General features: G+C 45.9%; 2 protein-coding genes and 1 non-coding gene across 5 annotated transcripts in view; 1 reads left to right on the plus strand and 2 right to left on the minus strand.

Annotated features, from left to right (window-relative positions):
* Positions 1-6,442, plus strand: part of LOC138953863 (uncharacterized) — a 40,773-nt gene extending 34,331 nt beyond the window's left edge. Inside the window, exon 15 of the mRNA XM_070325820.1 lies at positions 146-6,442. Within this exon, the coding sequence (XP_070181921.1) occupies positions 146-3,793 (3,648 nt within the window). The 3' untranslated portion in view covers positions 3,794-6,442. The remainder of the gene's footprint in view (positions 1-145) is intronic.
* Positions 6,443-7,022: 580 nt separating this feature from the next.
* LOC138953881 (neutral alpha-glucosidase AB-like) overlaps positions 7,023-26,314 on the minus strand; it is a 51,923-nt gene continuing 32,631 nt past the window's right edge. For all 3 annotated transcript variants that reach the window (XM_070325842.1, XM_070325840.1, XM_070325841.1), the window contains 9 exons: positions 25,911-26,007; positions 25,431-25,591; positions 22,505-22,754; positions 22,027-22,103; positions 20,629-20,703; positions 20,015-20,128; positions 19,585-19,694; positions 12,214-12,317; positions 7,023-11,691 (listed from right to left, as the gene is read on the minus strand). In XM_070325842.1, the coding sequence (XP_070181943.1) occupies positions 11,585-11,691; positions 12,214-12,317; positions 19,585-19,694; positions 20,015-20,128; positions 20,629-20,703; positions 22,027-22,103; positions 22,505-22,754; positions 25,431-25,591; positions 25,911-26,007 (1,095 nt within the window). In that variant the 3' untranslated portion in view covers positions 7,023-11,584. The remainder of the gene's footprint in view (positions 11,692-12,213; positions 12,318-19,584; positions 19,695-20,014; positions 20,129-20,628; positions 20,704-22,026; positions 22,104-22,504; positions 22,755-25,430; positions 25,592-25,910; positions 26,008-26,314) is intronic.
* On the minus strand, positions 18,461-18,579 carry LOC138954010 (5S ribosomal RNA). The gene has a single exon (XR_011451678.1). It is a non-coding gene; the product is annotated as a 5S ribosomal RNA (ribosomal RNA).

Consider the following 26,314-nt stretch of genomic DNA (forward strand, 5'->3'; position numbering starts at 1 on the left):
TTAAAAGAGTAAGTTTATTTTGTGTTATTCCTTTAGTTGATATTTCTTACTGATAATTATAAGTCATCTAAATTTTAATCCACAATACCTGCGAGTTTTTCAATTGCTAGGTTCCTGTGCTCATGCAAATGAATCATTGTTTCAGATGCTTGCTGATGTAAGCAGTGCCTCCCTTCCTGGTATTGCAGCCTCGGTTGCTCTGACACCTCCAGACAGCCTCAGTCGTCAGACCTCCAACACAAGCCAAAAATCTACCACCAGCCAACAAACCCCCACTAGGGCTGACGGCAACAATAACCAGAGCAAGAAGGCATCCGAATCTCCAGAGAAGTCTGCAGAGTGTACGGCTTTCGCCAGCCCTGCTTCAGATGAGGAGAGCAAAGCCCTTCAGAGGCGAGCTGCTAGCTTCAAGCGTGCTGTGCGTATGCAGCCTCTGTTTTCTCAGGACTTGTGTGATGAAGATTTCCCCGTGACGAACGATGTTGCTGGTGCTCAAAGAAACAGTGATGATTCGCAAACCTCAAGAGCTGACACACGATTGTCTCAGAACGGACATTCGAGAAGTAACGGGGGCGGAACCAACGCTAACTACACACAGTCAAGCAGCGCTTCCAATAGCGAAGGCTCAAGTGACAGTGACGGTGGTGAGGAGCGAAAACTCAAGGCTGGGAAGGACGCTAAAACGTCCAAGGCAAACATGTATTCCAGCATGCCTGCTCTCAACAGCCTGGAAAGAAGGCCTGCCCAGAAACGGCGCCCTGGGGTGACCAAGACAGGTCTGAGGGCGAAAAAAGATCTTTCCATAAGTTCAGACGCTTTGGCAGACAATGCTGACCCGACCGCAGAGGCTTCAAGCTCACGGCAGTACAGACGTCGTTGGGAGGGGGCTGATGACGGCATGCAGAGGAAGGTCCCGGCCTTGCACGATGCCTACGGTCGTCGTTCCAGAGAAAACCTGCTCAGGAAGAAAGGCAAAGTCGTGTCTGGTGCTAAATTGACAAACTGGGGCAGCGTGGACAAGCTGACCAAGGGTTCCATGTCGGATTTGTCCCACCTTGAAGATGATCCTTGGGAGAAGAAAAGCAACTCTCCTATCACCTCACCCCGCTCTCGCGATGCTCCTATCATCTTGACTCCCACACCTTCTACAAACACATACTCTCGTTCCAACAGCATGTCTCAGAGTACAGACTGGAGCCCTGGTCTGTTAACTCCTGGGCAAGGGAGACCTCGCAATCTTTCTGATGTCACCGAGGTTGCGAGAAGGCCAGGAAAAGAAAACATGGACTGGATGGTGTACCTGAACAGGATGTCTGATGACCAGGTGATGAGAGAGAGGGCCAGCAGCTTCAGTCAGGTGACGGGTAGACTCAGATCCTCCTCCAATGACGTGATGCCCAAAGCTTTACGGGACTCTAACACCAACATCTCCAGGTCAAGTTCTCTGTGCCAGGACACTCTGAAGAGATACTCCCTGGACCTAGACAGGAGGAAGCTTTCAGGAGAAGGAGATGTACCATCATCGGCTTCTCTGAGAGAGGGGACGTCCAAATCTGACAGGAGTTCTGTGATACCAACACCAAAAGACCAAAGAGAAGAACGGTTGAGTCCTCCAGAGAGTGGCGATGTGGAGATGACGGACGTTGGAAGGCTAAGAAGTAGCTCGAGCCCACCAACGGCACTGTCAGGGGCCTTCAACAACACCTCAGGTCCAGCTTCTAACTTGGAAGCCTCTTCTCCCCCTCTATCACCCTATGGAGCATCAGGCGGTTCCATGGAGGCTTCCAGCTTTGTTCCAAAACCCAAACCTCGCTCTACAGTCCAACAGCGCCTTTCCCCCACTCCTGTTTCGCCAAGACCAGAAAGCAACGCACAACATACTGCTACAGCCTATTCAACAACACCGCAGGATCTGCCATCACCGAAGGCTGATTATTTGTTGCCACAGAGACAGGCAGAACAGCCGCCATCTCCAAGACATCGACAGCAGCGCCCCTTATCACCTCAGACTGCTGCCTTGTCCGCGGAAGGGGAGAAATTGGTGGCGGAGATGGAGAGATACTACGAGGCCAACTCTCCCAGAACACCAACCTTGGCTTTCAAGTTCCCTGCCTCCCCACATACCCTGGACCTGGCGCAGGCAGATTCTCAAGCATATGAAGAAGGGGATAGCAGCTCCGCCACAAGCCCTGGAAATCAAACCAACTCCCTCAGCCCAAACAACCAAGCCAGCATCAACCGATTGTCTGGGGTTTCCTCTGTGTCGTCTGCCTCCAATGACAGCTACACAGCTGGGCATCACTACCACCGGAACCCTCCGCGTGAGGTGAACCCCAACCGTCTTTCTGGCGTGTCCTCCATCTCGACGTCTTCCTACGACAGCCAGAACAGCAACTCCAGTGACAGCATGGTGGGCACCTTAAAGACCAAGATCAGTGCCTTGACCCACAAGCTGGGCGGTAAGCGATCCAAGGAAGAAGAACAAGGACACTCCCACTCCCATCATCACCACCACCACCACCATCTTCCCTTTTTGGGCTCGAGGGAAGGACTGGCATCACCTCCAAACCCCAAAGCAGAGCTGCGAGAAGTTCTCCGGGAGCACGCCTTAGGCTCACAGCATATCGGGTCCCGTATGGCTAACACCTTGCCCGTGGGGTTCGAACCTTTGCTGTCGCCAGCAGAATCTCCACCCGACCAGGCCTTGTCGTCCTACGAGTACTCTAGCAAGGAGAGCACCCCAGAGCCTCACAGCAGGTTCTCTTTCCCGAGTGCAGTGTCAAAGAACGATAAGGCCGCATCAGAAGCTTTGCAAGCGTCTGGTCCTGTCCAGCAATCGGATTCAGGTATCTGCATGCACAGTGAGGAGTCTGGAGACAACAGACTTCATCGCTTCCAGAAATCAAACACTCTGCCGGCTGACCTCAGCCCCAGGCAATACCTGGCAGATGGAGATGCCTTGGACAATGAAAGTAAGAAGAGACGTGGTTCGGCTTCATCCACAGTCTCTGTGGACAGTTTCTACGAACGAAGACTTTCTGTGGCCTTTGAGTTTCAAGACCAGGGAGTCTTTGCCGACATGCAAAGTGAGGCTGAGGCCAAACAAGCCTCCAGGAGATCCATCCGAGAGGTGGTTCAGTACATCGAGGAGAAGTTCCGGCCTCGACAGCCAGCACCTGTGGAGGTGAAGCGCAGAGAACCCAGCGCACTCATCCGCCAGCGGCTTCAAAGCCTGAAGGACAGTGCCTCTTACAGACAGCGACTCTCCAACCGCTCAGTCAGTGAGGATAGGGGGAGGGACAGGGAGAGGACCCCAGACTCCCCACGACTCCATCGACGTGAAACCCGTGGTCGCAGCGGCAACCAGTTTATGCACAGATCTAGGGCCCTGCCCGAGCCTGCAGCCAGCGTAAACCCAAGGGAAGCCGAGCAGGCAATAGAGAGGGAAAGGAAGGCGGTAGCGAAGAGGGAGAGAGAGCTACTTGCAGCTGCCAAGAGGGAGAAGGACCTGCTAGCAGGAAGAGAGCGTGATATGGCAGCAAGGAGAGAAAGGGAGTTGGCAGCTGATAGGGAGCTAGAAGCAGCTGTCGTAAGAGAGAGGGAGTTCACCAGAAGAGTGACAGACCCAGGACGAGCGAGGAGTGTAGACAGGATGGAGGACGGGGGGAGCTCAGGTGTCTCCGCTGTTGGGTCCATGGACCGTCTGGACCAGCTCACCCCCGATGTTGATAACCTTGTCATCATGAGGGGCTGGGTGCGAAGTCTCATCAACAAGTTCCAGCAGATCACGTGACCTTAGGCAGACCCTATCAGTTCTTGGCTTAGAGACCATTACGAGGACAGTGAGAGGGTTTACATGAATGCATCTGACTGTAGGCTAGGCCTGTGTTCATGTAGGGGTGGTTGCGAAACCTCATCAACAAGTTCCAGCAGATCACAGCAGACATTAGGATGATCCTGTCAGTTCTTGGTTGACGAAAAATCTGTGCAAAGGCAATTAGAAAATTGTGTGTTTTTAAAAAATGCACCTGACTGCATGTAGGCTGATCATCCTGTCACAATGAGGGACTGCATGTGAATTTTCATTAACAAGGTCCAGCAGATCATGCGACCTTATGCTAACTTTGGCTGACAAAAATCTTCACAAAGACAATTAGAGGTTAGTGTGTTCTACCAAGAGTGCACCTGACTGTTGGGTGATTCCTTCAGTTCTTGGTTAAAAACAATTTTATGAAGACAGAAGTTTTGTGTTCTTACATGGGTGCTGGTGGATACCATTCTGCACGGAGTTGCTGAAGACTACATCTGCAATAGTTCAAGGAAACACTCCTGGTGCCTGCATGGTCTTTTTTAGGAGTGTGTGTTTGGTGCTGGATTTCAAATTTAAGCTGTCTAAGCTTTAAGTATGCACAGTAGATGCAATAATCTGACGTCTGATACATGTTGTATATTTGACAGCTGCTATACGTAATATAATTATCTGACAGTAGTGTGTTCATGCCAGGAAGATCTGATTGAAGCACTTGCCATTTTGAGGAAATGGTATTCTGTGACCTTCACTGGATTACTTTTTCTTATTTTAGGTGCTCCTCCTCCCAGGAACTTGGGACAAAGTACTTTTTTATCAAGATTCATGGACTTGTCTTTGGAAAACACTTCAGTTTGTCCTTTTCCCATGTTTTTGTCCGCTTATCAGGTTTGTTTTTCACCTCGCTTGTAGCTCTTTTGTCATCTGAAACAGACTTTTCGTCGACCTTTAAAAGTCAAAGCCTGCTCATATGCACTTAGCTTGATGTCTGAACAGAATGGTATTAGAAACAATATTGAAGTGAAAGCAGCAACTGAAATGGACCTCTTGTTTCATGTTGTTTTAATGTGCGCAGGGATACCCTATTCATTGAAATCGCCAATTTCTGGAACGCTGAAGAAGAATTGAAATCGCCAATTTCTGGAACGCTGAAGAAGAATTGAAATCGCTAAAAATACGTCAAATTGATTTATTGAAAGAATGTGGGCAAATATTTCCATAATTATCTTTCAGGTGTTTGTTGCACACACAAAAAGTGTCTGCTCTCCTCCGTACAAAACGGGACCAAATCAACCTCATCATGAACGACCATTCATACTTTTTTCTCCTATGGCAAGCAAAGATAAGCAAAAGATGTGTGCTTTGTTTGTACAAATGTATTTATAGTCTATTTTTGTGGCTTTGAGCAGAGGTTTTTGCAATGCAAGGCAGCAGTAACTGCATTTTATACTGCTGATTATGCTCTGGAGTACCAAGTGAATTAAGCCTATGGGGTATATGTTACTGGACATAAGGGGAGCTTACTGTATAAATGCATCATCTGCCATTTACTATCTTTCATTTAAAGAAGGTGTGTGTTGTGTTCATCTAACACACTCACACACACATGCACAACACATGTACAATACACACACACACGCACATGAACACATCCACATACACACACGAACACACACACCCACACATGCGCGCACACACACAATCCGCTTTTCTTTTGGAACCGCTATGCTATGCTAACTTGGTTTTTCTGTCCCCAGAACTAGTGTCTATTTGGGACATGACGTGGTTATATGCTAGGAGCATTGGAACCATATATTTCATGAATGAATTAAAGACAATCCTGTCTTCCACTTTCATGCACATCTTTTGTTGTGACGACTTATAAAGAACAAAGGTTAATACAGCGCCTAAATTACTGTGATGTCATACATCAGAAGTGTAAGTTATTGATAATGTATATACTGTTGTGACATTATACACTTTAAATTTCAGGGTCTGCCATCAGCTTTAAATAAATTGATTGTATAGTCATGCTTTGTATCAGACAATGGTGCTGCCAACTCTGTTATAACTGGATGAAAGTGAACAAGTTAACCAGATTGTGAATATTGATCTGTCTTGCCATTCTGTTGTTTTTATGCACAGAGTACTTTTTTTTTAAATTTAAGAAGCCTGAGACTGATTCACAATCGGATCAGATTTTTTTTTAAACAATTTGACAATACCTTTAAATGTGTTCTTCCTTGTTTTGTATATATTTTAAGGTTCTAATTAATTCTAAATAAATGTGTTTTTTTCTTGCAAACCTGAAGAACAGGAAATGATTTAACTTATTTTCCTTTTATCTGACAATGAAAGTTCATTCTTTCACAAAAATAGTGCAAAGCAAATATATTAAAATTGTTATTTTTGTTATCATTTTATTGTTCATTGTTCAAGTTTGCAATGCACTTATTTTTTTCATGTTGTATAAAGCTGTTCTGGAATATATATTTTAAATGTTTCTGAACAGCAGAACCTGTGTGAATGAATATTGATCTGAATCTCATGACCTGGGAACAATTTATGTTATTGCGTTTGCCTTTGACACTTTTGCTGCATTGCTGTGAGCAATAAAAGTTTTCAAATTCAAAATGTTAATGTGTGTGTGTTTTTACTACCACCAGCCATACAACCTTTTTTTATGACCTGCCTTTCTTCCATCCCAACGTCCTAATTTTTGACACACCCCCCCCCCCCCCCCCCCCCCCCCCCCCCCCCTTTTCAGGCGCTCTTTTCTCAGATCTATTCATAATATTTCAAATTTACCTCCATTTTTAATAAACCCCTTTTATTTAACACTTTCTACCCCACCTATGTTGACCAAGTTTTTTTTTTTTAGCCGAGACCAGTTGTGCTGCAGCAGGTCACACAGAATTGTAGTAACTGTATCAACACGCTGGAATTCTCCACGTTACAGGAAGCGACTGAAGCAAACAGTCAGAGCGGATTTATCCGATCCTGGTCAGATAGAGCCATACGAGTGGGTACGGATATATATCCGTGCCTGGGAGACAATGAGTTATACTGATCAACTCATATATCTGGTGGTCTTAAAAAGGAGTTGATCATCACAGATTTGGGGTGGTCTTAAAACATGTCTTCCACTGTACACATACATACCAGTGCAAATTCATTTTGGGAACATAAAAAACATACAAAAACAAAGTCCCACTCAAATTGTTAACTTTATTTGGATTGCAGATGCCATAACAGATTTTTTTTTTTACAACACAAGTGTTCATGATACAACACACACATAACTGGCACAATCGCGTATGTCCATATCAGTAAATAATTCTTCCGCAAGGACAGGTTTCGACTTTAACAGACATGACAGCATAACAAAAACATAATAATCAAGTAGGAATAAAAATACTGCAGATCAAGATTTACTTGTCCAATCTAAAACTTTCCAGAAAACCATTCCTTTGTTTCAAACTTTAACATTTTTGCTGGAGGCAATATGGCTTGTTGGAATAGCAAAGTTTAATCAATCTGTTGTAGTCTTACTTCATCAAGAAACAAACATTGTGCTTGGGACAATCAAGAACAAAAAATGTCATTAGCATAAATACAGTGAAACATAAACACACATCCAAACATCAATTTTCTCTTCTCCCCCCTCTGATACTAATTTCTGTTGGCATGTTTTCTGATAAATAATTGACCCTGTCATTTGTAATATTTTGTGTGTGTGCGTGTGTGAAATCACTGTGCATAGGAATCAAAATCATACTACTCTAGTATGATCTCTGAAGTAGTTATGCTGGTTACTTATATTTCTCAAGAAAAATATATATACTCCATATAAGTAACAAAATAGTGCTGTTAGAAGAACAAAAACACGGTTATGTGACCAGAATTCGGATAATTGATAGTCAAAATACTGGGTAAGTTTCATAAGGACAAAAACAAATCCAGCAATACATTCATTCATTCATCTATTCACATATCAGGCAACTTTACTTCAAAAAGGCAATGGAACAATTATATATCCACTTTATTCTAAATCACCCACCATACCCATTCTCAGGTTTTATTTTAACCTTTTAACTCATTGAACATTCCTACCACTCTTCAGCATTCTTTATACTGCAAACAGATATTAATAGCAACTAACACCATCCGTTTATAGGAAAAGTGAAGTAAAAACTAAGCCATGCAGGTGGTTGTGAAGCAGATGAATGAAATTTAATATCAACTGATAAGCTTGTTTAAAGTTTGTTTAAAGCTGCAGAGTAATGATAAATACGAATTAACAAGCGTTTGAAAGAAGAAGGGTACATCATTCTGCTCCGGTCCCTCTTTGACTAGCCTGGATAGTCACAGTCCCCCATTGTGTGTGTGTGTCTTCCATCCATCCAGGTGAGACACATACACACACACACACAGACACAGACACAGACACAGACACACAGACACACACACACACACACACACACACACACAGACACACACACAGACACAGACAGACACACAGACACACACACGTCAGGGGAAACTATCCAGGATAGTCAAAGTCCGACTCGAGCCAAATGGTTTACCCTTCTTCTTTCCAATGCTGCACGTACTTGATTAGTATTTAGTGTTGCACCTCACCTTACATGCCTCAGCTTTTGCTTAGTGCTGAGATCATAACAATCAAGATAAGTTATTGTGTCAGTGGTAGGCAAACATTTACTGTGCTAGGCAAATGAACATGCATCCAACCCCTGATATTCAAATCGATATACATACATGTACAAACCTCTTGCTGCTTTCTTAAGACAACCACATCTTATCTTTAGCCTTGCACTGCCATTTCTTTTGAACAGACATTCCTTTAATTCCAAATCATTAGTTCAATTATTAAAGTAATACATTGAATTTTGTTTGTTTGTTTGTTTGCTTAACGCCCAGCCGACCACGAAGGGCCATATCAGGGCGGTGCTGCTTTGACATATAACGTGCGCCACACACAAGACAGAAGTCGCAGCACAGGCTTCATGTCTCACCCAGTCACATTATTCTGACACCGGACCAACCAGTCCTTGCACTAACCCCAGACGGAGCAGCCACTAGATTGCCAAATAAAAAGTCTTAGGTATGACCCGGCCGGGGTTCGAACCCACGACCTCCCGATCACGGGGCGGACGCCTTACCACTAGGCCAACCATGCCGGTATACATTGAATTGAATTAAACTAAAATAATAATTCAGCTATCGTACCAATCCGAGCTGAAACTGCATAAACACGACATTTATAAGAAGAGGACTGAATATTGCTTCCACCGTACATATAGTGAAAAGGACAGCAACAACAGAAAAAGCAAATTAAGTTCACACTTACGCAGCCAAACCAGAACTTGAGACAATGCATATGTTGAGAATACTCTCGTGTAATGCCATTGTAACCCCCACAGCAAAACCTGTGTGATTTGTGTAAGACACTGATGAAACGGACAAAATTGAACATTGCAAGACTTCGGAAGTGGATAATCCACCTGGAAGTGCACACACACAAACACCAAAATCTGACACACAAGACTGCATGAAGATGTAAATGAAGCTAGACCTCGCAGGATGTATGTAATACCCTGTTCTGTTTTTGAAACAAAAAAATCACTACTCTGCAATAACCAGGATCATGGTTTCTGCAGTTTCAAACATTCCACAAGGTCCCATTTACTCTCCTCTGTTATATTTGTTTAAACCCTTATCACTCAAGCTGCATTAGTCTTTATATGACTCACACATGATCGAAAGTGCAGATATATGTCCATGTACCATGTATGTTTCAGCAGGTTTTCATAAACGAGTGAGCAATTGAATAGTGTTCCACTCTAAGTGCTTGTCAAGCTTTCTGTGTCTGTGAAACGAAAGTGCCTTGAGCAAACTTGAAAGACAAACAGGAATGCAACATAATCACCATGTACTTATTTACCACACATGCACATATGCCTACTGGCGATAGTGTGTGGCTAGATTAATGACTATGGCATGTAAAAAGTCAACTTGGGAGTCATTTAAGTCTAATCACATTTTCAAAAACAGCAGTTTTCTTATTTTGTATTGCTTGGGAAACAAAGTAAACACATAACAGGAAAAATAACATCCACTTTTAGTTACGTTTTGTGAAGAAAGCGTCATCATACCATTCTAGTATGAAAAAAACAGACGAAACCGAGTTATACCTTTACTCATGCACTCCAACACGACTAATTTTGTGCACCAAATCTCACACTATGAAAATTAATTCTGATGTTAGATACTGAATTCTAAAATATTCATTTTCACTAACAGCTTTCTGCAGTAATCATATGAACTGTATCCAGCACAGAAGCTTGAGATAATCCTTAGAACACAAAAAACCCTTACCTTCAAGCAATTCAAAACTTGGCAACAGAACGATAAGGGAAAACTAGTAACCCTGCCACACAAGATTAAATAAGCGGTATTTTATCAATGTTCACACACATTCTCAAACAAATGTAATTTCAATGGGGTATCAGATACACATAAATGACACACATCCAACCACAACCCCACCCGAAAAGAAAAACAACCACACACTCACATTCTCCCTTGTCAAATCAACGAAAAAGTCATCTAGAAACCAATCCTAAGTTTTGCTTTGAATTATAACATTTGATTTCAAACCTGACGGCAGTTTTCAGCGCATTCAGGCAATCCTCTTATTCCGATCACATTTAGCTGTATAAAATGATCCCTCCTTTTTATGAGAGAGATGAATGATCCAATGAATGAACACATCAACACAGAAGAATAAATGTGACAACATTTTTCGATGCAAATCTTCAATCTGTTCCCTTCCTACCAGTTTCACTCAATTTATTTATCGAGTACCACTCAAACTGTATAAACACTCAATATTCACCCAAAACGGAGGACAGAAAATTTGGCTGCAGAAGATGGTACAGCAAATTCAAGCGTATACTTAGTCCCTGCGTCATAAATTGCTTAGCATAGATAGAGCAACAATCTTATTCTTATTTCCATCCAAAACAAGGGTTAAAAATAGCGTTGAACTGTAAATATTCATGAAACCTTGAGCAACATTGTTATATCTTTTTGTTCTACAGTACAAACAAATTGCACAAACAATTTTTGGGGGAAATTAAGTTAACAAGCGTTTGTCTTGTCGCAAATATGTAACATTTTACAATGATTTGATAGAAGTGACAACTGTGATATAGACTTTTGTCCTCTGCTCTCTCCTAGACATGAAGTTGAATATTCCACATTTCTTCCTGTCCAAAGATAAGCTTACTGTCCTTCTCGCCACATAAATTAAAAATACTCAAAACAGATTTTTCATTCTGACCAAAAGTTACGCTCTACAACTTCAATGTTCTGTTTTGTAATCAGCAGCACAGCAAAAGATAAACTTGTAACTCCGTCACATAACAAAGGGAAGTAAGCACCAAAATTACAGACAACAAAAAGTTTCTCTCATGCTCACTCTGAGAAAGCAAATTTGCAAGAAAACTGTCTTCAGATTTCTAAGGTGCCAGGAGACGGGTTCCTTACAGCCCTCGTGGCTATCCATATTCAGAGGGCTTACTTCCCTTTGTCATTTGATCTCTTCGGCTTCATCTGAAACACAGTTTAACTGTTTGCTTGTGACCAGTCATCTTTGGCAGCCAAATTCCCTGAACCTACCAGTAACGGTACATGAATGGGCAAAACAAGGTGATGGTGACAGGCGCATGCACCATGCAGTCAGCAATGACCTCAGTGCAAACTGATGGTCCAGTTTTGTAAAATGTTTACGCCTGGTTTTCTTATTATCAACACATGGGTGGTACTGTCATAGGTGAATATCAGTTCCTTTGTTTGACCTGAAAAAGACAGCAGACAATCTTTTGTGAGTCTTTCTTTCTTTATTTGGTGTTTAACGTCGTTTTCAACCGTTCAAGGTTATATCGCGATGGGGAAAAGGGGGGGGGGGGGGGGGGGGATAGAGCCACTTGTTGATTGTTCACAAAAGCACTAATCAAAAAATTGCTCCAGGGGCTTGCAACGTATTTTGTGTGTCTGAGACAATGATAGCAAGACTGGATTTAAAGGCAGATTGCTGCACAATATATGCTCCGCTGTTTAAGATCTAACTGTAAAAATAAAATAGAACAAGTGAGCGGATGTTTAAATCAAAGAAAATTTCTCAACTAAAATATAGTTATCTTTCTCTCTCTCACACACACACACACACACACACACACACACACACACACACACACACACACTCTCTCTCTCTCTCTCTCTCTAACACACAAACGATCTCTGCTGCTCTTTTTTCACTTTGACTGTGAAAAGCATGCACAAGAAATGATTTTCAGGACAAAGAATTACTGTGAGCTTACCTGATTGATGTAGCGTGACCTTTCTGGGCTCATGAGGCAAACCCACCACAATCACTCTCTCCAGCCACTCTTTTGTCGTAAATCCACTTCCTTGATGTTCAACACTGTGTCAAAGAGAATATGATGTCACGCATATGTATATATTTCTCTATAATAACAGGAGAATATTTTAAGCAAAATTTCTGTCCAAAAACTTGTTTTCTATATGATCATCAGGATACACACTAGCAACCACACACACGCAAGTTTCAATGTTAATCCTGTAACCCCTTTTGAGGCATGGAGGATAACAGCAGTAATAACTCAAAAGCAATTCAAAATGTTCATTACAAAACATTCAGCAACAGACATTGTTTTACAATACACACACACTTGCAGCTGTGACACTTCTTTTATTCATATTCATCACTTCAAATCGCCACACACCATGTTTTTATATAGCCTCATACATTTTAAAGTAAGAACGATGAAAAATGTAAGGCTTCTTTTTAAGCCTACTGTCTATATGATACTTACCGAGACAGTACTATTCTTGCACATTATCTATTATAGGCCGAAAAAATTGGACAAAACGCTGAGTGGGTACAATTATCTCCCATAACCATGCGCCACCGTGGATCCCAAGCACTGTCCGAGTGCTTCCCCCTTACAGGATGTAGGTGGCGCGTCCTCTTTCTTTATGAGCTGCAGACCCTCAAAAAGCCCATAACATATCAAGAGGGGAGGCGGGAGGGAAACTCTAATAGTACTGTCTCGGTAAGTATCATATAGACAGTAGGCTTAAAAAGAAGCCTTACAGTCAATATAACACTTACCTCGACAGTACTATTCTTGCACAGAATACCAGAGTGGTGTGAGGGTGATATGTAGAGTATTAAACTCCTTAATCAAAATCACTTAAATCCAAGGATTAAGATACCCAGGCAATTTTCGAACAGTACTACCGTAAAAGAAAATATACCCAAGAAACATATCTTAGACTGACGTGACCATGCTGGCAACCACTGCTGTGTGGTGAACTCAAGGTCAAAGTCCAGGCCACTCAAAGCTTGAATACCACTGAGTCTACGGCAAGTGGCTAAAGCGATGAGGAACAATTAGTCTTAAAAATCAGCAACTTGATACTGATGCCTGCCAGGGGTTCAAACTCATTGCTACGCAGGAGTTTGAGGACCAGAAAGACATCCCCCTTGGGAAATGAAACCCGAGGTTTAGACACCGCTGCATTGCTAATACCCGAAAGGACATTAGCGATGAGGGAGGACCTGATCAAGTGTTCAGATCTGCGACCAGTAGCGGCCGCAATCGTGGAAGCGATGGCAGATCTGTATCCAAGAAGAGTCTTAGAAGAAAGACTCTTCTTTTGATACACTTCCACCAGGAAGTTGGCCAAGTCCTGTGTTGAGGGATAAAGCGGCTTTATCCCCTTGGACAAGGCGAAGGTGGCCCAAGCTCTCCAGCGTAAGTCATAGAGCTGATTAGTTGATCGCCTCTTAGCGTTCAAGGAAAACTCTACTGAACTCTTGTGCAATCCTAGTGCAAGCAGTTTGGAGCGCACAAGAGCCATGCGGTCAAGCACAGACTCTCTGGACGTGGATGAGGGAGGCATGATCGAGGCTGGAGCAGACCTCCCCCGTCCAGATCCAGAGGTAGAGGGTCTACGTGGGTGAGACCGCGAAGATCTGGAAACCACGGAGCTGTTGGCCAGTAAGGCGCGACCAAAATCAGTCTTGGTCGTTCCTGCAGATATTTTGCCAGCACCCTCGGAATCAGAGATGTCGGGGGATAGGCGTAAGCATCGAGGAGCCTCCACAAGAGAGTGAATGCGTCCAAGTGGAACGCATTCATGTCTCGAAAGGGGCTGACGTACCTGGGAAGCCGAGCGCTGAATCGAGTTGCAAACCGATCGATCAGAGGACGGTCCCACCTTGCCCACAGACGCTGTAGAACGTTGTGAGCGATGGTCCATTCTGTGGAGAGAACCTGATCGCCCCGACTGAGAATGTCGGCCAGGGCGTTCAGTTTCCCCGGAACGAACTGGACTGACATCCGGACCTGATTGGTCTGGCACCAGAGCAGAATCTCCTCCGCCAACAGGGAGAGGGACCGAGAATTGGTGCCCCCCTGGTGGCGAAGGTAAGCTAAGCATGTGGTGTTGTTGTCCCCGTTGAAAATCAGAGGGGCCAAGGACAGGCCGAATGGGAGGGCCCGAAACTCGAACACTGTGCCCTCCCAAACGAACCGGAGCAGATGTCGGTACCCCGGGGCCACCAGGATGTGGAAGTAAGCATCCTGGAGGTCCCAGACATGGCCCAATCGTTTGGCCGGATGGCCAACCGGACCGACGAAGGGGTTTCCATCTTGAACTTGCACCTGTGAAGGTACAAGTTCAAGGTGGAGAGGTCCAACACCGGCCTGAACCGGCCGTCCTTTTTGGGGACGGTGAACAGGCGGGAGCAGAACCCCGGAGAAGGCTGAGAAAGGGGGTAGACCGCCTTCTTCTCGACCAACGAGTTCACCTCGTCCTGAAGAGCCTGCCATCTGGCAGGGTCTCGAGGAGGGGGGAACGTCCAGGTTAGAGCGGACAATGGAGGTTGTGACGACAGCGGTAGAGAAAACCCCGACCACACCACCCTCAAGAAAAACTGGTTGGAGACCAGTCTGCCCCACATGCCGCGGGCCCGAAAAAGGGAACCGACGGACGAAAGAGGGGCAACTTGAGGGGGCGTCAACGTAGGGCCGGGACTCACTGAAAATTCTGCTGGCGGGCAGGCGCAGGCTTGCGACCACCCCCCCTGGTGGTGCTGCTTCCCCTTACCTGTCTGAGCACCCTTCGTCTTGCTTGGGAACGCAACAGGCGCCTAAGAGGAGGAAGAAGGAGGCAGTGAAACTGGCTTCTTCTTCTTCTTCTGAGGCTGGGAGCTGGAGGTGACTGTAGCACTTCTCTTACTCCCCGCCGCCGTCGCCGAAGCAGCGAGGCCAACCATCAGAGAATCAGTGTTCCTCTGGCGTGTGGACTCCACCACAGAACGAACAGTGTCCGGATGAAAGAGGGAAGAAGGCTGAGGAAACGTGTTCCTCAGACTCTTCCTCATATCCGGAGGCACTATAGAAGTAGGCAGAAAATGATCACGGAACAGGGCCAATAAAGTGGACCCGTGTTCCAATGGCCAATTCTGCCGCAGACGTCACGCACGATCGCACGGCATGCAAAGCCCGATCCACTCGAACCGTGTCAAGGACCCGAGTGGAATCGGACTCTGCCCGATCGGGAGGGTCCAACAGTGTGGACAGCGTGCTCATCCATGTCAAGGCCTGTGATTGGGCCTCGACTGTGGAAGAAACGGTGGCCTCAAGATTGTGGAACGAAGCAGAGCTCAGTTCCACCTTCTTGACCGAAGGCACCTCCCCAACGAACACATCACCGTCAGCCCCACCCTAAACACTCGAAGTCTGGAAAGGGAGAGTTCGAGAGTCAAAGGGAAAAGGGAGGGACGAAACAGATTGGACACGAGGAAACAGTGGAGGTGCGCCTCCCGAAGGAAAGCATGGCACTGAACCCGCGTCCTCCCGAGGAACATAGGTCGCGTTAGCACGTGAATCTGTACTCCTCAGGCGATGTGCTGCCGCTTCCACCGTGGCACTAAGACTAGGGTGGAACGCGAATTGCCGGCGGACGGATCGTTCATAAAACGAGCCGCCGGCAGACGCGGCGTGAGCCTCCCGCGCCCGGGCCGAAGCGGACTCAAAGGACGAGAGGGCGTCTCAGGGAAGGACGTCCTGAAACTGTTCAAACGTCCTTCTAGCTGTGCGAGGACGAGCCTCCTGCCTCTCGTCCTCAGACCCCGGGTCCAGGTCCTATGTGTCAACACTAGACGACAGACGCTTAAGAGAGGCATCCGTGACGTCAAGACGTCGCGTGATGTCTGTCATGTACTGTTGGAAAGTACGAAGCATAGCTTCGGAAGTTCCATCAGAAACCGGCAAGGGTAGAGGATCAGTGTTAACCTCAGGGCGACCCTGATCCTCCTCCCTATCGTCCTCCGACTCACTCTCCTCTTCACTTCCCGACAACTCCTCAAAAGCAGGAGTGTAGGGAGCTTGAGGGGGAAGAGCCGAAAGCGATGAAGCAGGCTGTGAAGAAACGCCCACAGAAGCAAGAGGCCGCGAAGACCCCTGCCCCAAAGACGAAACGTCTCCAGCAGCCAAAGGGAGAGAAAAACAAAAACCCTGCGACTGTTGGGTCAGCCCAGCCAACGAACCCCCGCCATTTATAGACTGAACAGGAACCCATCGGGTCTGATCAGAAAAGAAATGGTCCGGTCCGGTCGGGGGTGCCGATCCGGTCCGGTAGGGTGGTCCGGTCCGGTGCCGGACCATCCGGAGGTCCCGTTCGGCACCGAACCATCCGTACCCACAGAAGTGTTCGGGTGGTTAGGTCCGGACGTGAACATACCGTACCATCCGGACCCGTGGTCCGGTATGGTCCGGTTCGGTGCCAGACCATCCAGACCAACAGAGGTGGTCGGGTGGTCCGGCACCGGGCCATCCGGACCCGTAGGTCCGGACCCGTAGGTCCGGTACCATCCGGAGGTCCTGTTCGGCACCGAACCATCCGTACGCACAGAAGTGTTCGGGTGGCTCGGTCCGGGCGTGGACGTACCGTACCATCCGGACCCGTAGGTCCGGTTCGGTGCCAGACCATCCGGACCAACAGAGGTGGTCGGGTGGTCCGGACCGGTCCGGTAGGGTGGTCCGGTGTTCCGGTCCGGTGTTCCGGTCCGGTCCCGTACCATCCGGAGGTCCCGTTCGGCACCGAACCATCCGTACCCACAGAAGTGTTCGGGTGGTTCGGTCCGGACGTGGACACACCGCACCATCCGGACCCGTAAGTCCGGTGGTCCGGTGCCAGACCATCCGGACCAACAGAGGTGGTCGGGTGGTCCGGTCCGGACCGGACCACCGGTCCAGTACCGGACCATCCAGACCCGTAGGTCCGGTCCGGTCCCGCACCATCCGGAGGTCCCGTTCGGCACCGAACCACCCGTACCCACAGAAGTGTTCGGGTGGTTCGGTCCGGACGTGGACCTACCGTACCATCCGGACCCGTAGGTCCGGTGGTCCGGTATGGTCCGGTTCGGTGACAGACCATCCGGACCAACAGAGGTGGTCGGGTGGTCCGGTTCGGACCGGACCACTGGTCCGGTCCGGACCGGACCACTGGTCCGGTACCGGACCATCCGAACCCGTAGGTTCGGTCCGGTCCCGTAGCATCCGGAGGTCCCGTTCGGTACCGAACCATCCGTACCCACAGAAGTGTTCGGGTGGCTCGGTCGGACGTGGACATACCGTACCATCCGGACCCGTAGGTCCGGCATGGTCCGGTTCGGTGCCAGACCACCCGGACCAACAGAGGTGGTCGAGTGGTCCGGCCCCGACCGGACCACTGGTCCGGTACCGTACCATCCGGACCCGTAGGTCCGGTGGTCCGGTTCGGTGCCAGACCACCCAGACCAACAGAGGTGGTCGGGTGGTCCGGTCCCGACCGAACCACTGGTCCCGTACCGTACCATCCGGACCCGTAGGTCCGGCAAGGGCCAGAGGTACTGTCCCGTACCGGACCCTAAGGTCCGGTACGGTCCCGTACCATGGGTCCCGTCCGGACCAAACCCGGAGGTCAAGTCCAGTCGGGACCCGTGGGTCCGGTTCGATCCCGACCCGTAAGCCTGGAACGTTCCGGACCCTTGGTCCGGACCATCCGTCACCCGAACACCAGACGCTAAGGAATGGCGTGGGGTCAAGACGGTCCGGTCGGAGGTGTCGGTCTGAGCAACAGAAACAATGTTCCCGTCGCCCTGACCATTCGACAGAAGTACCACGTTCTGTCGAACACCTCCACGTCCAGTAACTAGTCGGCCGGAGCGTCTTAACAAGAGGGACAGCCACCAGTCACACGGACGTCAGAGGGAACCGTAGTAGCAGTGGTCGTAGGCACGAAGCCTGAAACCCCTGCCCCCACAGGACCGCCCTGAACGGGGTCAATTCGCATCCCAACCCCAGCGGGGAGGGAATTCAGAGACCCCGTCATCTCCTCCGATCTCCCCCCCCAGGAGGCCGAAACTACTGTCGAAACAGCAGCAGACGACCCAGCGAGGGAGTTCAGAGGAGGACCCGTGTCCCTCCTGGCCTCCACAGCGGTGGAAACCGAGGAGGGCACAGGAGAGGCACCGGAAAAGGAAGATTTTAATGCCAACTGCACCCGGTGTTCCCAGGCGGTCACCCATCCAAGTACTAACCGGGCCCGACGTTGCTTAACTTCGGTGGTCGGACGAGAACCGGTGTTTTCAACGTGGTATGGCCGTTGGCTGTCAAAACCTGAGTCTCTCCAGTAGCCCCTAGATCGGATTCACCAACCCCCAAAGAGGGTTGGGAATCGACCTGCCCCCGGATTCGAGCCAGGGAGGAGAAGGAAACCTTCCCCCCAGGCTTGAAACCGGGAGGAGCTGAAGCCTGAGACTGAGGGCCGGACAACGGCGTCGAAGGGGGGGAAGCCTGTTCCACTGAAGGAGAAGGAGAAAGAAGCTTTTTCTTTCCCCTCGACCTTCCCCGAACCTTCGACGGCGCAGCCCCGCCCGAAGTCCCAGGCTCAAGCCCAGCCTGTTTGAGCAAGCTCGCATTGAGCTTGCTCAAACAGGCTTTCTCCGCCCTCCCTCGCCGCAAACGCAAAGCGTTTGGGGAGGGAGAGTCGGAGCGCCGAAAGATCCCCTTCTCCGTGCGTAAAACATAACGCTGGGCGCCCGGAGAAGGGTTGCCCCCGGCAGACTCTGGTTCCGTAGAACCAGAGCCCAAAACAGGACGAGACATCCTACCTCGCCCTGTACGTACCCTTAAAGACCGAGAATTAACAAAATTCAAAGAAAATTTAGGTCAATACTCAAGTGAATGCGGCGAAACGAGAAGCAGACGACCGGTCACCACGAAGTAGGACGGGAGGCACGCCGAGTCCGCCACACAAAAACGGAGGCACAAGTTGAAGGAAACACAACGTAGCCTCAAGCCAGAAGTGGAATAACACACAATAATCCAACAGGTGATAGTCCACACAGAAAAGAAGCCTCTTAGTCCAAAATAATCCGGGAGCGTAGCAGAAACACAGCCGGTCTGACACGCGCGAAAAAAGAAAGAGGACGCGCCACCTACATCCTGTAAGGGGGAAGCACTCGGACAGTGCTTGGGATCCACGGTGGCGCATGGTTATGGGAGATAATTGTACCCACTCAGCGTTTTGTCCAATTTTTTCGGCCTATAATAGATAATGTGCAAGAATAGTACTGTCGAGGTAAGTGTTATATTGACAATCATTCTACTCACTTGCTGTGAAGTTTGTGGCTCGTAAAAGAGTATTTGATAAATCCATAGGCACCATCTCTATACTTGAAGGTACGATAATCATCGATGAAAAGTTGTCCATTGGCCTCTTGCTGCAAAACACAAAATCACAACACATTAGTGACGACAGAACTACAGGGTTTTTTTTTTTACATTTGTGTACTTTTATCAAAATTGTGCCTTGTTTCTATGTTTACTTATTTGCTTTCTTTTCTCAAGTACTATTTCTGAACAACATTGATATACTGCAAACCCCATCATGTCATACACAACAGCACATTGTGCCACATTCATTCCTCTCTCTGTGTCTCTGTTTCCCTCATGCATGCATGCACACAAACACACACACACGCACACTTTTTTTCTTGCATTTTTTTCAAAACAGTACCAAACAAATCTCCTCATGTCTTACCTTGGGGTCCAGCGCCACAACTAGTGTGAATGGATCATCAAACATGAGAGTAGAAGAACGACGTGGTCGCATTTTGCGTGGAATGATGGTGCCTCCCTTCTGGTATACTGGGATCTGATACAAAAATATGCAGGGATGACACGAGTGTAGCTTCATAGAATAACAGCGTACAATTTCGTGCACACTAGGATGTGGGGGAAGGTAGACGTAAGCTATTGAAGACCGTTACAGAATTCACTGGCAAAGCAAACACTGCTTCCTAAAACCAGACTCCAGGATACTCAAACTTTAGGCCAATCAATGTTACGAGTTGTTCATTTCCAACTGTTCTGTCTGCACGGAAGTAGTTTCTTCGAATCTACAAAGTACCTGTCACATTTTTTCCTTTGCACTGTACAACACAAGGTGTTTTTCTCAAAACCATACACTAAAGGTATGAAACAGCATTAACCAGTGCTAGAGTGATTGCCATGATCTCTGTTTTGGAAATGAGGGGTGAAATCATATCACAAAATTATGGTCTCTAGCGTACAGTCAGCTAAGGGAAATATTTGTAAGAAAAGGCATACATTTCTGACAAAAGAATTAAAACCATAAGTAAAGAATCGACATACTTTAGAAAGAGGAGCCTGTACGTTGACCTCTTGCTGTCCCTTGTAGGTTTGGTATGTCTCCACATCATACCACACCTGAAAATGTCAATGAACAATTGACCGTATTCAAACAAGTTTTGTTTAAATAGAACAGTTCTGGCCAGCAACCACTGTATGCAGAAAAACTTTACAATGGTCTAATCTGACAAGAAATAAAACTAAAAACAACAAGAGGCGAAGCCTTCAAGGCTCACGTAAGAAATCGACAAACAGTAACACAAACTCAATCACTCCGTCACACACACACACACACACACACACACACACACACACACACACAGTAAGCATAGGTGACACTGTGCAAGAAAGCGAGACACTAGATCTAGATCTGACTGTCTGCATGTGTAGCCTACTTACAGGGACACGACTGCCAACTAGTCTCGACCCGCTCAAAATAACAATGACCGAGACTTTCAGTAATTCCTTCGCGTGACGTCTAACCCTCTTACGTCATAATGTGACGTCTTCAAATGTTAAAGTTTCTATCACACACACACACACACACGCACAGACAGACAAAGTTTATCATCGCATAGGCTACACTTACGTGAGCCAATAAACTAAAACATTTAAAAACATACAGACCTGTTTACCTTATTGGAACAGTTGGGTAATTTTCCACAGAGACTTAGTGTATTTTCAAAATATTGAGTGTATTTTGTTACCAGGTAGAGGTGCTTGTTAATCATGCGACCGACGTAAAACTGTTAGCACTTATTGAACACGCTTTTAGAACGAAACAATAAGGTGGATTTTCATTCTCGTCGGATCACGTATAATCCCGTGAAAATATATATACCAATTGTAAGCGCTAACCAAAGCAAACCGGATTTTATCTATGGCCAATCGCGTACACAACAGTTTAGAGACGTAATAAATAAAATTAAAAAAATTAAAATCTAATCGTCATACTTTCTTATCAACCAGCGTGTTTATCGTATTCTTAGAAACTTGGCATACAAAATACGGCGAGATCGTATGAGTAAACAGGTCTGAACATACCATTCACAAAACAAGTAAATACGGCTAGATCTTGACTGACTTCAATCTGTGAATCAAAAGCTTTATACATGTGCCAAAATTAACAAAACAGACAGGTGTTGAAAGTTCTTTTCGCTCACACTGGGGATTCTTCAGTCTAAAAATACAAAATAATTTTCACAGAAAAACAGCAGTGAAGCCTCATATTAATTGGGCCAAGTCGACATCCGGACTTCACAAAGCTGGCTGCACAAAAGTTTGGAACTGAATTTTTGTTCAAAAGACTTTGTGAAGTCGACTTTAGAGTCAATGAAGGACAGCCTCAACGAATATTCCCTGTATACTCTGTTTCTCTAAGCCAATGTAGTTTGCACGTACCTCTCCCGCGCCTGGGAAGTACACATTGGCATTGGTGGCTCCCTGGTCTGTCACTGGCCTCACAAGCAGAGCGGAACCTGTACAGTCAAATGCAATGTTAACAGAAATGACAAGTAAATGAAAATGTACTCTTTACCTTCACTGTTGATCATTCATATTACTCAGCTGTCTGAGAATCTGACAGCATCAACTTTTTCTTGAGAAAAAAAGTTCTAGGTATTGCGCTTTGGAAAACAATGTCAATGGACTGAGCAAACTGCACTGTAGCATACAAGTTAACCTACCTCATTACATCTGATCTTAGTAACATACGAGTTCACTTAAAACAATTTTGACAGAACCTATAACAGCAACAAAGTGAATTATAAATTTATACAGACAAAAATCTGTCGGGGACCCTTTTCGGCAGCTGTTTTGGGCATGTGGTCGTTATTGAGAACTGGTCTCCAGGACAGGTTGGATCGTATTACACTCTCACCAATCATGTAGTTGTCATCAATGCCAAAGGTCGCCTTTTCCTTTGGAAACTCCACCCAGAGGGGTCTCATCACTGCCGCTCCGTCCTTCTCAGACGTGAAGAACTCGGTGTACCAGTATGGCAGGTAGGTGTAGCGGGCCCGGATAGCCTCTCGGATGACCTTGACATTTTCGTCAGGCAGCAGGTAAGGTTCTCGACGCTTTGTGTCAAGATGGGCGTGAGCTCGGAAGAATGGCTGGAAAGCTCCGGCCTGTGCAAGAAATACAAACGATAAGTTCTTCCTTTCCTTTTTCAAAAACTTTCAATGAAAAGCACACACAACAAGAAGGGCAAAGCCCATACGACTCACATGCTTGACCTAAACCTAGCAATGACATCATACACTAAGAACTGCTTTACACATTTTTCCTACCAAAATACATGTGACCTTGACCCAAGGTCAAGGTCATCCAAGGTCATGCAACACAAAGCTGTTAATTCAAGACATAGGAAGTACAATGGTGCTTATTGGCTCTTTCTACCATGAGATATGGTCACTTTTAGTGGTTCACTACCTTATTTTGGTCACATTTCATAAGGGTCAAAGTGACCTTGACCATATGTGACCAAATGCATCTCATGATGAAAGCATAACATGTGCCCCACATAATTTTTAAGTTTGAAACAGTTATCTTCCATAGTTCAGGGTCAAGGTCACTTCAAAATATGTATACAATCCAACTTTGAAGAGCTCCTGTGACCTTGACCTTGAAGCAAGGTAAACCAAACTGGTATCAAAAGATGGGGCTTACTTTGCCCTATATATCATATATAGGTGAGGTATTCAATCTCAAAAACTTCAGAGAAAATGTGAAAAATAGCTGTTTTTTAGGCAACATTTATGGCCCCTGCGACCTTGACCTTGAAGCAAGGTCAAGATGCTATGTATGTTTTTTGGGGCCTTGTCATCATACACCATCTTGCCAAATTTGGTACTGATAGACTGAATAGTGTCCAAGAAATATCCAACGTTAAAGTTTTCCGGACGGACGTCCGGACGGACGGACGGACGACTCGGGTGAGTACATAGACTCACTTTTGCTTCGCATGTGAGCCAAAAATTAGTCATAACCGAGGAAACATACAGCATCAACTTTGTTTCATCAAAATTAGTTGACTCATTGTCTCCCAGGTACGGATATATATCCGTACTCACTCGTATGGCTCTATCTGACCAGGTATGGATATATCCGCTCAGACTGTTAGCTTCAGTCGCTTCCTGTAAAGTCGATCTAACGCCTGCATTCCAGTGTGTTGATACAGTTTCTACACAGTTACTACAATTCTGAGTGACCAGCTGCAGCACAGCTGGTCTCGGCTAAAAAAACAAGAAATTCCTCCAAGGTAGGAAAAACAGTTGGTCAAAGGGAAATAACCATTCTCACTGCCACCAACTGAGAAGGTTATTTCCCTTTGACCATTAATATGTGCCTCTATAAGTCCTTGTAGAATCTTAATCCACCAATAACTCCCTAACCGTGTGTTTGACTGGTCCCAATTTTTGTAAGGACCGTCTCAGGAATGTATAGAACCTGTTCACCAAGTTTGGTGACGATCGGTCCGTTCATTCTTGAGATCTATATGCGAACACAAACAAACAAACAAACAAACAAACACATAGAGCGAATCCTACACACACCCCTATACCGGGGGTGTAAAAATTGGTCAACATAGGTGGGGTAGAAAGTGTTAAATATGCATTATGAATAAGTTATTTTGCAGACAAACTGATTTCCTCTGTGTTAAGCCTTTATCTCAATCAATACATGATGCTTAAAAAAAAACTACAGCTACAAAGCTAGAGGACAATGAACAACGGTCACTATCCAGGAAGAAAATCAAGGTAAACTTTTGCCCTAGGATGTGGCATAAAGTTTTATTCTTGTAGGTGTTTTCCTTTTGGGTGGGTGGGTGATCCTTTATTTTTGTTGTTTATTTAATTTAATCAATTCTTCTTCTTTTCTTTGTTTCTTTTCAGATCTCAGGTATTCTGAAAGATAAAGAAACACTGCATGTCGATGCTGAAACAAGAAGGGCAAAGCCCATACGACTCACATGCTTGACCTCAAATAACTAAACCTAGCAATGACATCATACACTAAGAACTGCTTTACACATTTTTCCTACCAAAATACATGTGACCTTGACCCAAGGTCAAGGTCATCCAAGGTCATGCAACACAAAGCTGTTAATTCAAGTACAATGGTGCTTATTGGCCCTTTCTACCATGAGATATGGTCACTTTTAGTGGTTCACTACCTTATTTTGGTCACATTTCATAAGGGTCAAAGTGACCTTGACCTTGATCATATGTGACCAAATTGTCACATGATGAAAGCATAACATGTCCCCCACATAATTTTTAAGTTTGAAACAGTTATCTTCCATAGTTCAGGGTCAAGGTCACTTCAAAATATGTATACAATCCAACTTTGAAGAGCTCCTGTGACCTTGACCTTGAAGCAAGGTAAACCAAACTGGTATCAATAGATGGGGCTTACTTTGCCCTATATATCATATATAGGTGAGGTATTCAATCTCAAAAACTTCAGAGAAAATGGGAAAAATGTGAAAAATAGCTGTTTTTTAGACAACATTTATGGCCCCTGCGACCTTGACCTTGAAGCAAGGTCAAGATGCTATGTATGTTTTTTGGGGCCTTGTCATCATACACCATCTTGCCAAATTTGGTACTGATAGAAAAAATATCCAACGTTAAAGTTTTCCGGACGGCCGGACGGACGGACGGACGACTCGGGTGAGTACATAGACTCACTTTTGCTTCGCATGCGAGTCAAAAATGATCTAAGGTAACTACAAGCCACGGAGTTGCCTCTGTGTCTTTTGTTACAGGCGTGTATTGAAAGTTATCAAAACTGTAACTAACCTGGTACCACCTGGTGACAAGTTCGTTGTCAGGGTTACGGAAGAAGCCTCCCACGTCAGCGCCAGAGAAGGTGATGCCCACCAGGTTGAGAGACATGATCATAGGATTGGAGATCTTCAGGTGACTCCACTCTCCCATGTTGTCTCCTGTCCATACTGCCGCTGTGGACAGATTCAGAATAAAGTTTGATTACGTTCAGAAATACAGACCGATTGCTTTTTAAGTGTGATTGGCCGACTGGTGTACTTAAAGCAAACTTGTCTTCCACTGCCCCATTAAATCTCAATTTTTTTGCTGTCTTTTCATCTATGCATACAAACATGCATGTATGCAGGCACACTCAGATGGACGCACCTGCTTTTTTGCACACACAAAAAAAGAAATATATCAATCAGTCAATATTACAGAATTTTTGTTATGTAAATAAATATAAAAAGAGAAGAAAAAAATCAACATGCAGACAATCATGTGCAAACCAACCTGTTCGTTGTGTTCCAGCAAAGAAGGCACGCGTGAGGACAAAGGCCCTTTCTTGGTAGTTGGTTCTTTTCAACAGCCCATCCATTGTAGCTTCATGCTGGGAAAAAAATTGTACATGTACATGTACCTACATAGTTTAATATGAGACAAAATATATCTTGATAAGCGTAACTGACTTAATTCCTTTTCGCCAGGTTAAAAAAAATTTTAAAAATTTAAGTTGATGAAAAGCTTCAGCACTACAAGCAGCACATCAACTGACCAGCTTTGCTACTGCTTTAAAATCTTCTTTCTGTGGGAACCCACCTTCACACACACACACACACACACACACACACACACACACACACACACACACACACACACACACACACGCGCATGTGCGCGCGCGCGCATTCAAAACA

The sequence above is a fragment of the Littorina saxatilis genome, linkage group LG17 (genome assembly GCF_037325665.1).
Source record: "Littorina saxatilis isolate snail1 linkage group LG17, US_GU_Lsax_2.0, whole genome shotgun sequence".
NCBI classification, from domain to species: Eukaryota; Metazoa; Mollusca; class Gastropoda; order Littorinimorpha; family Littorinidae; genus Littorina; species Littorina saxatilis.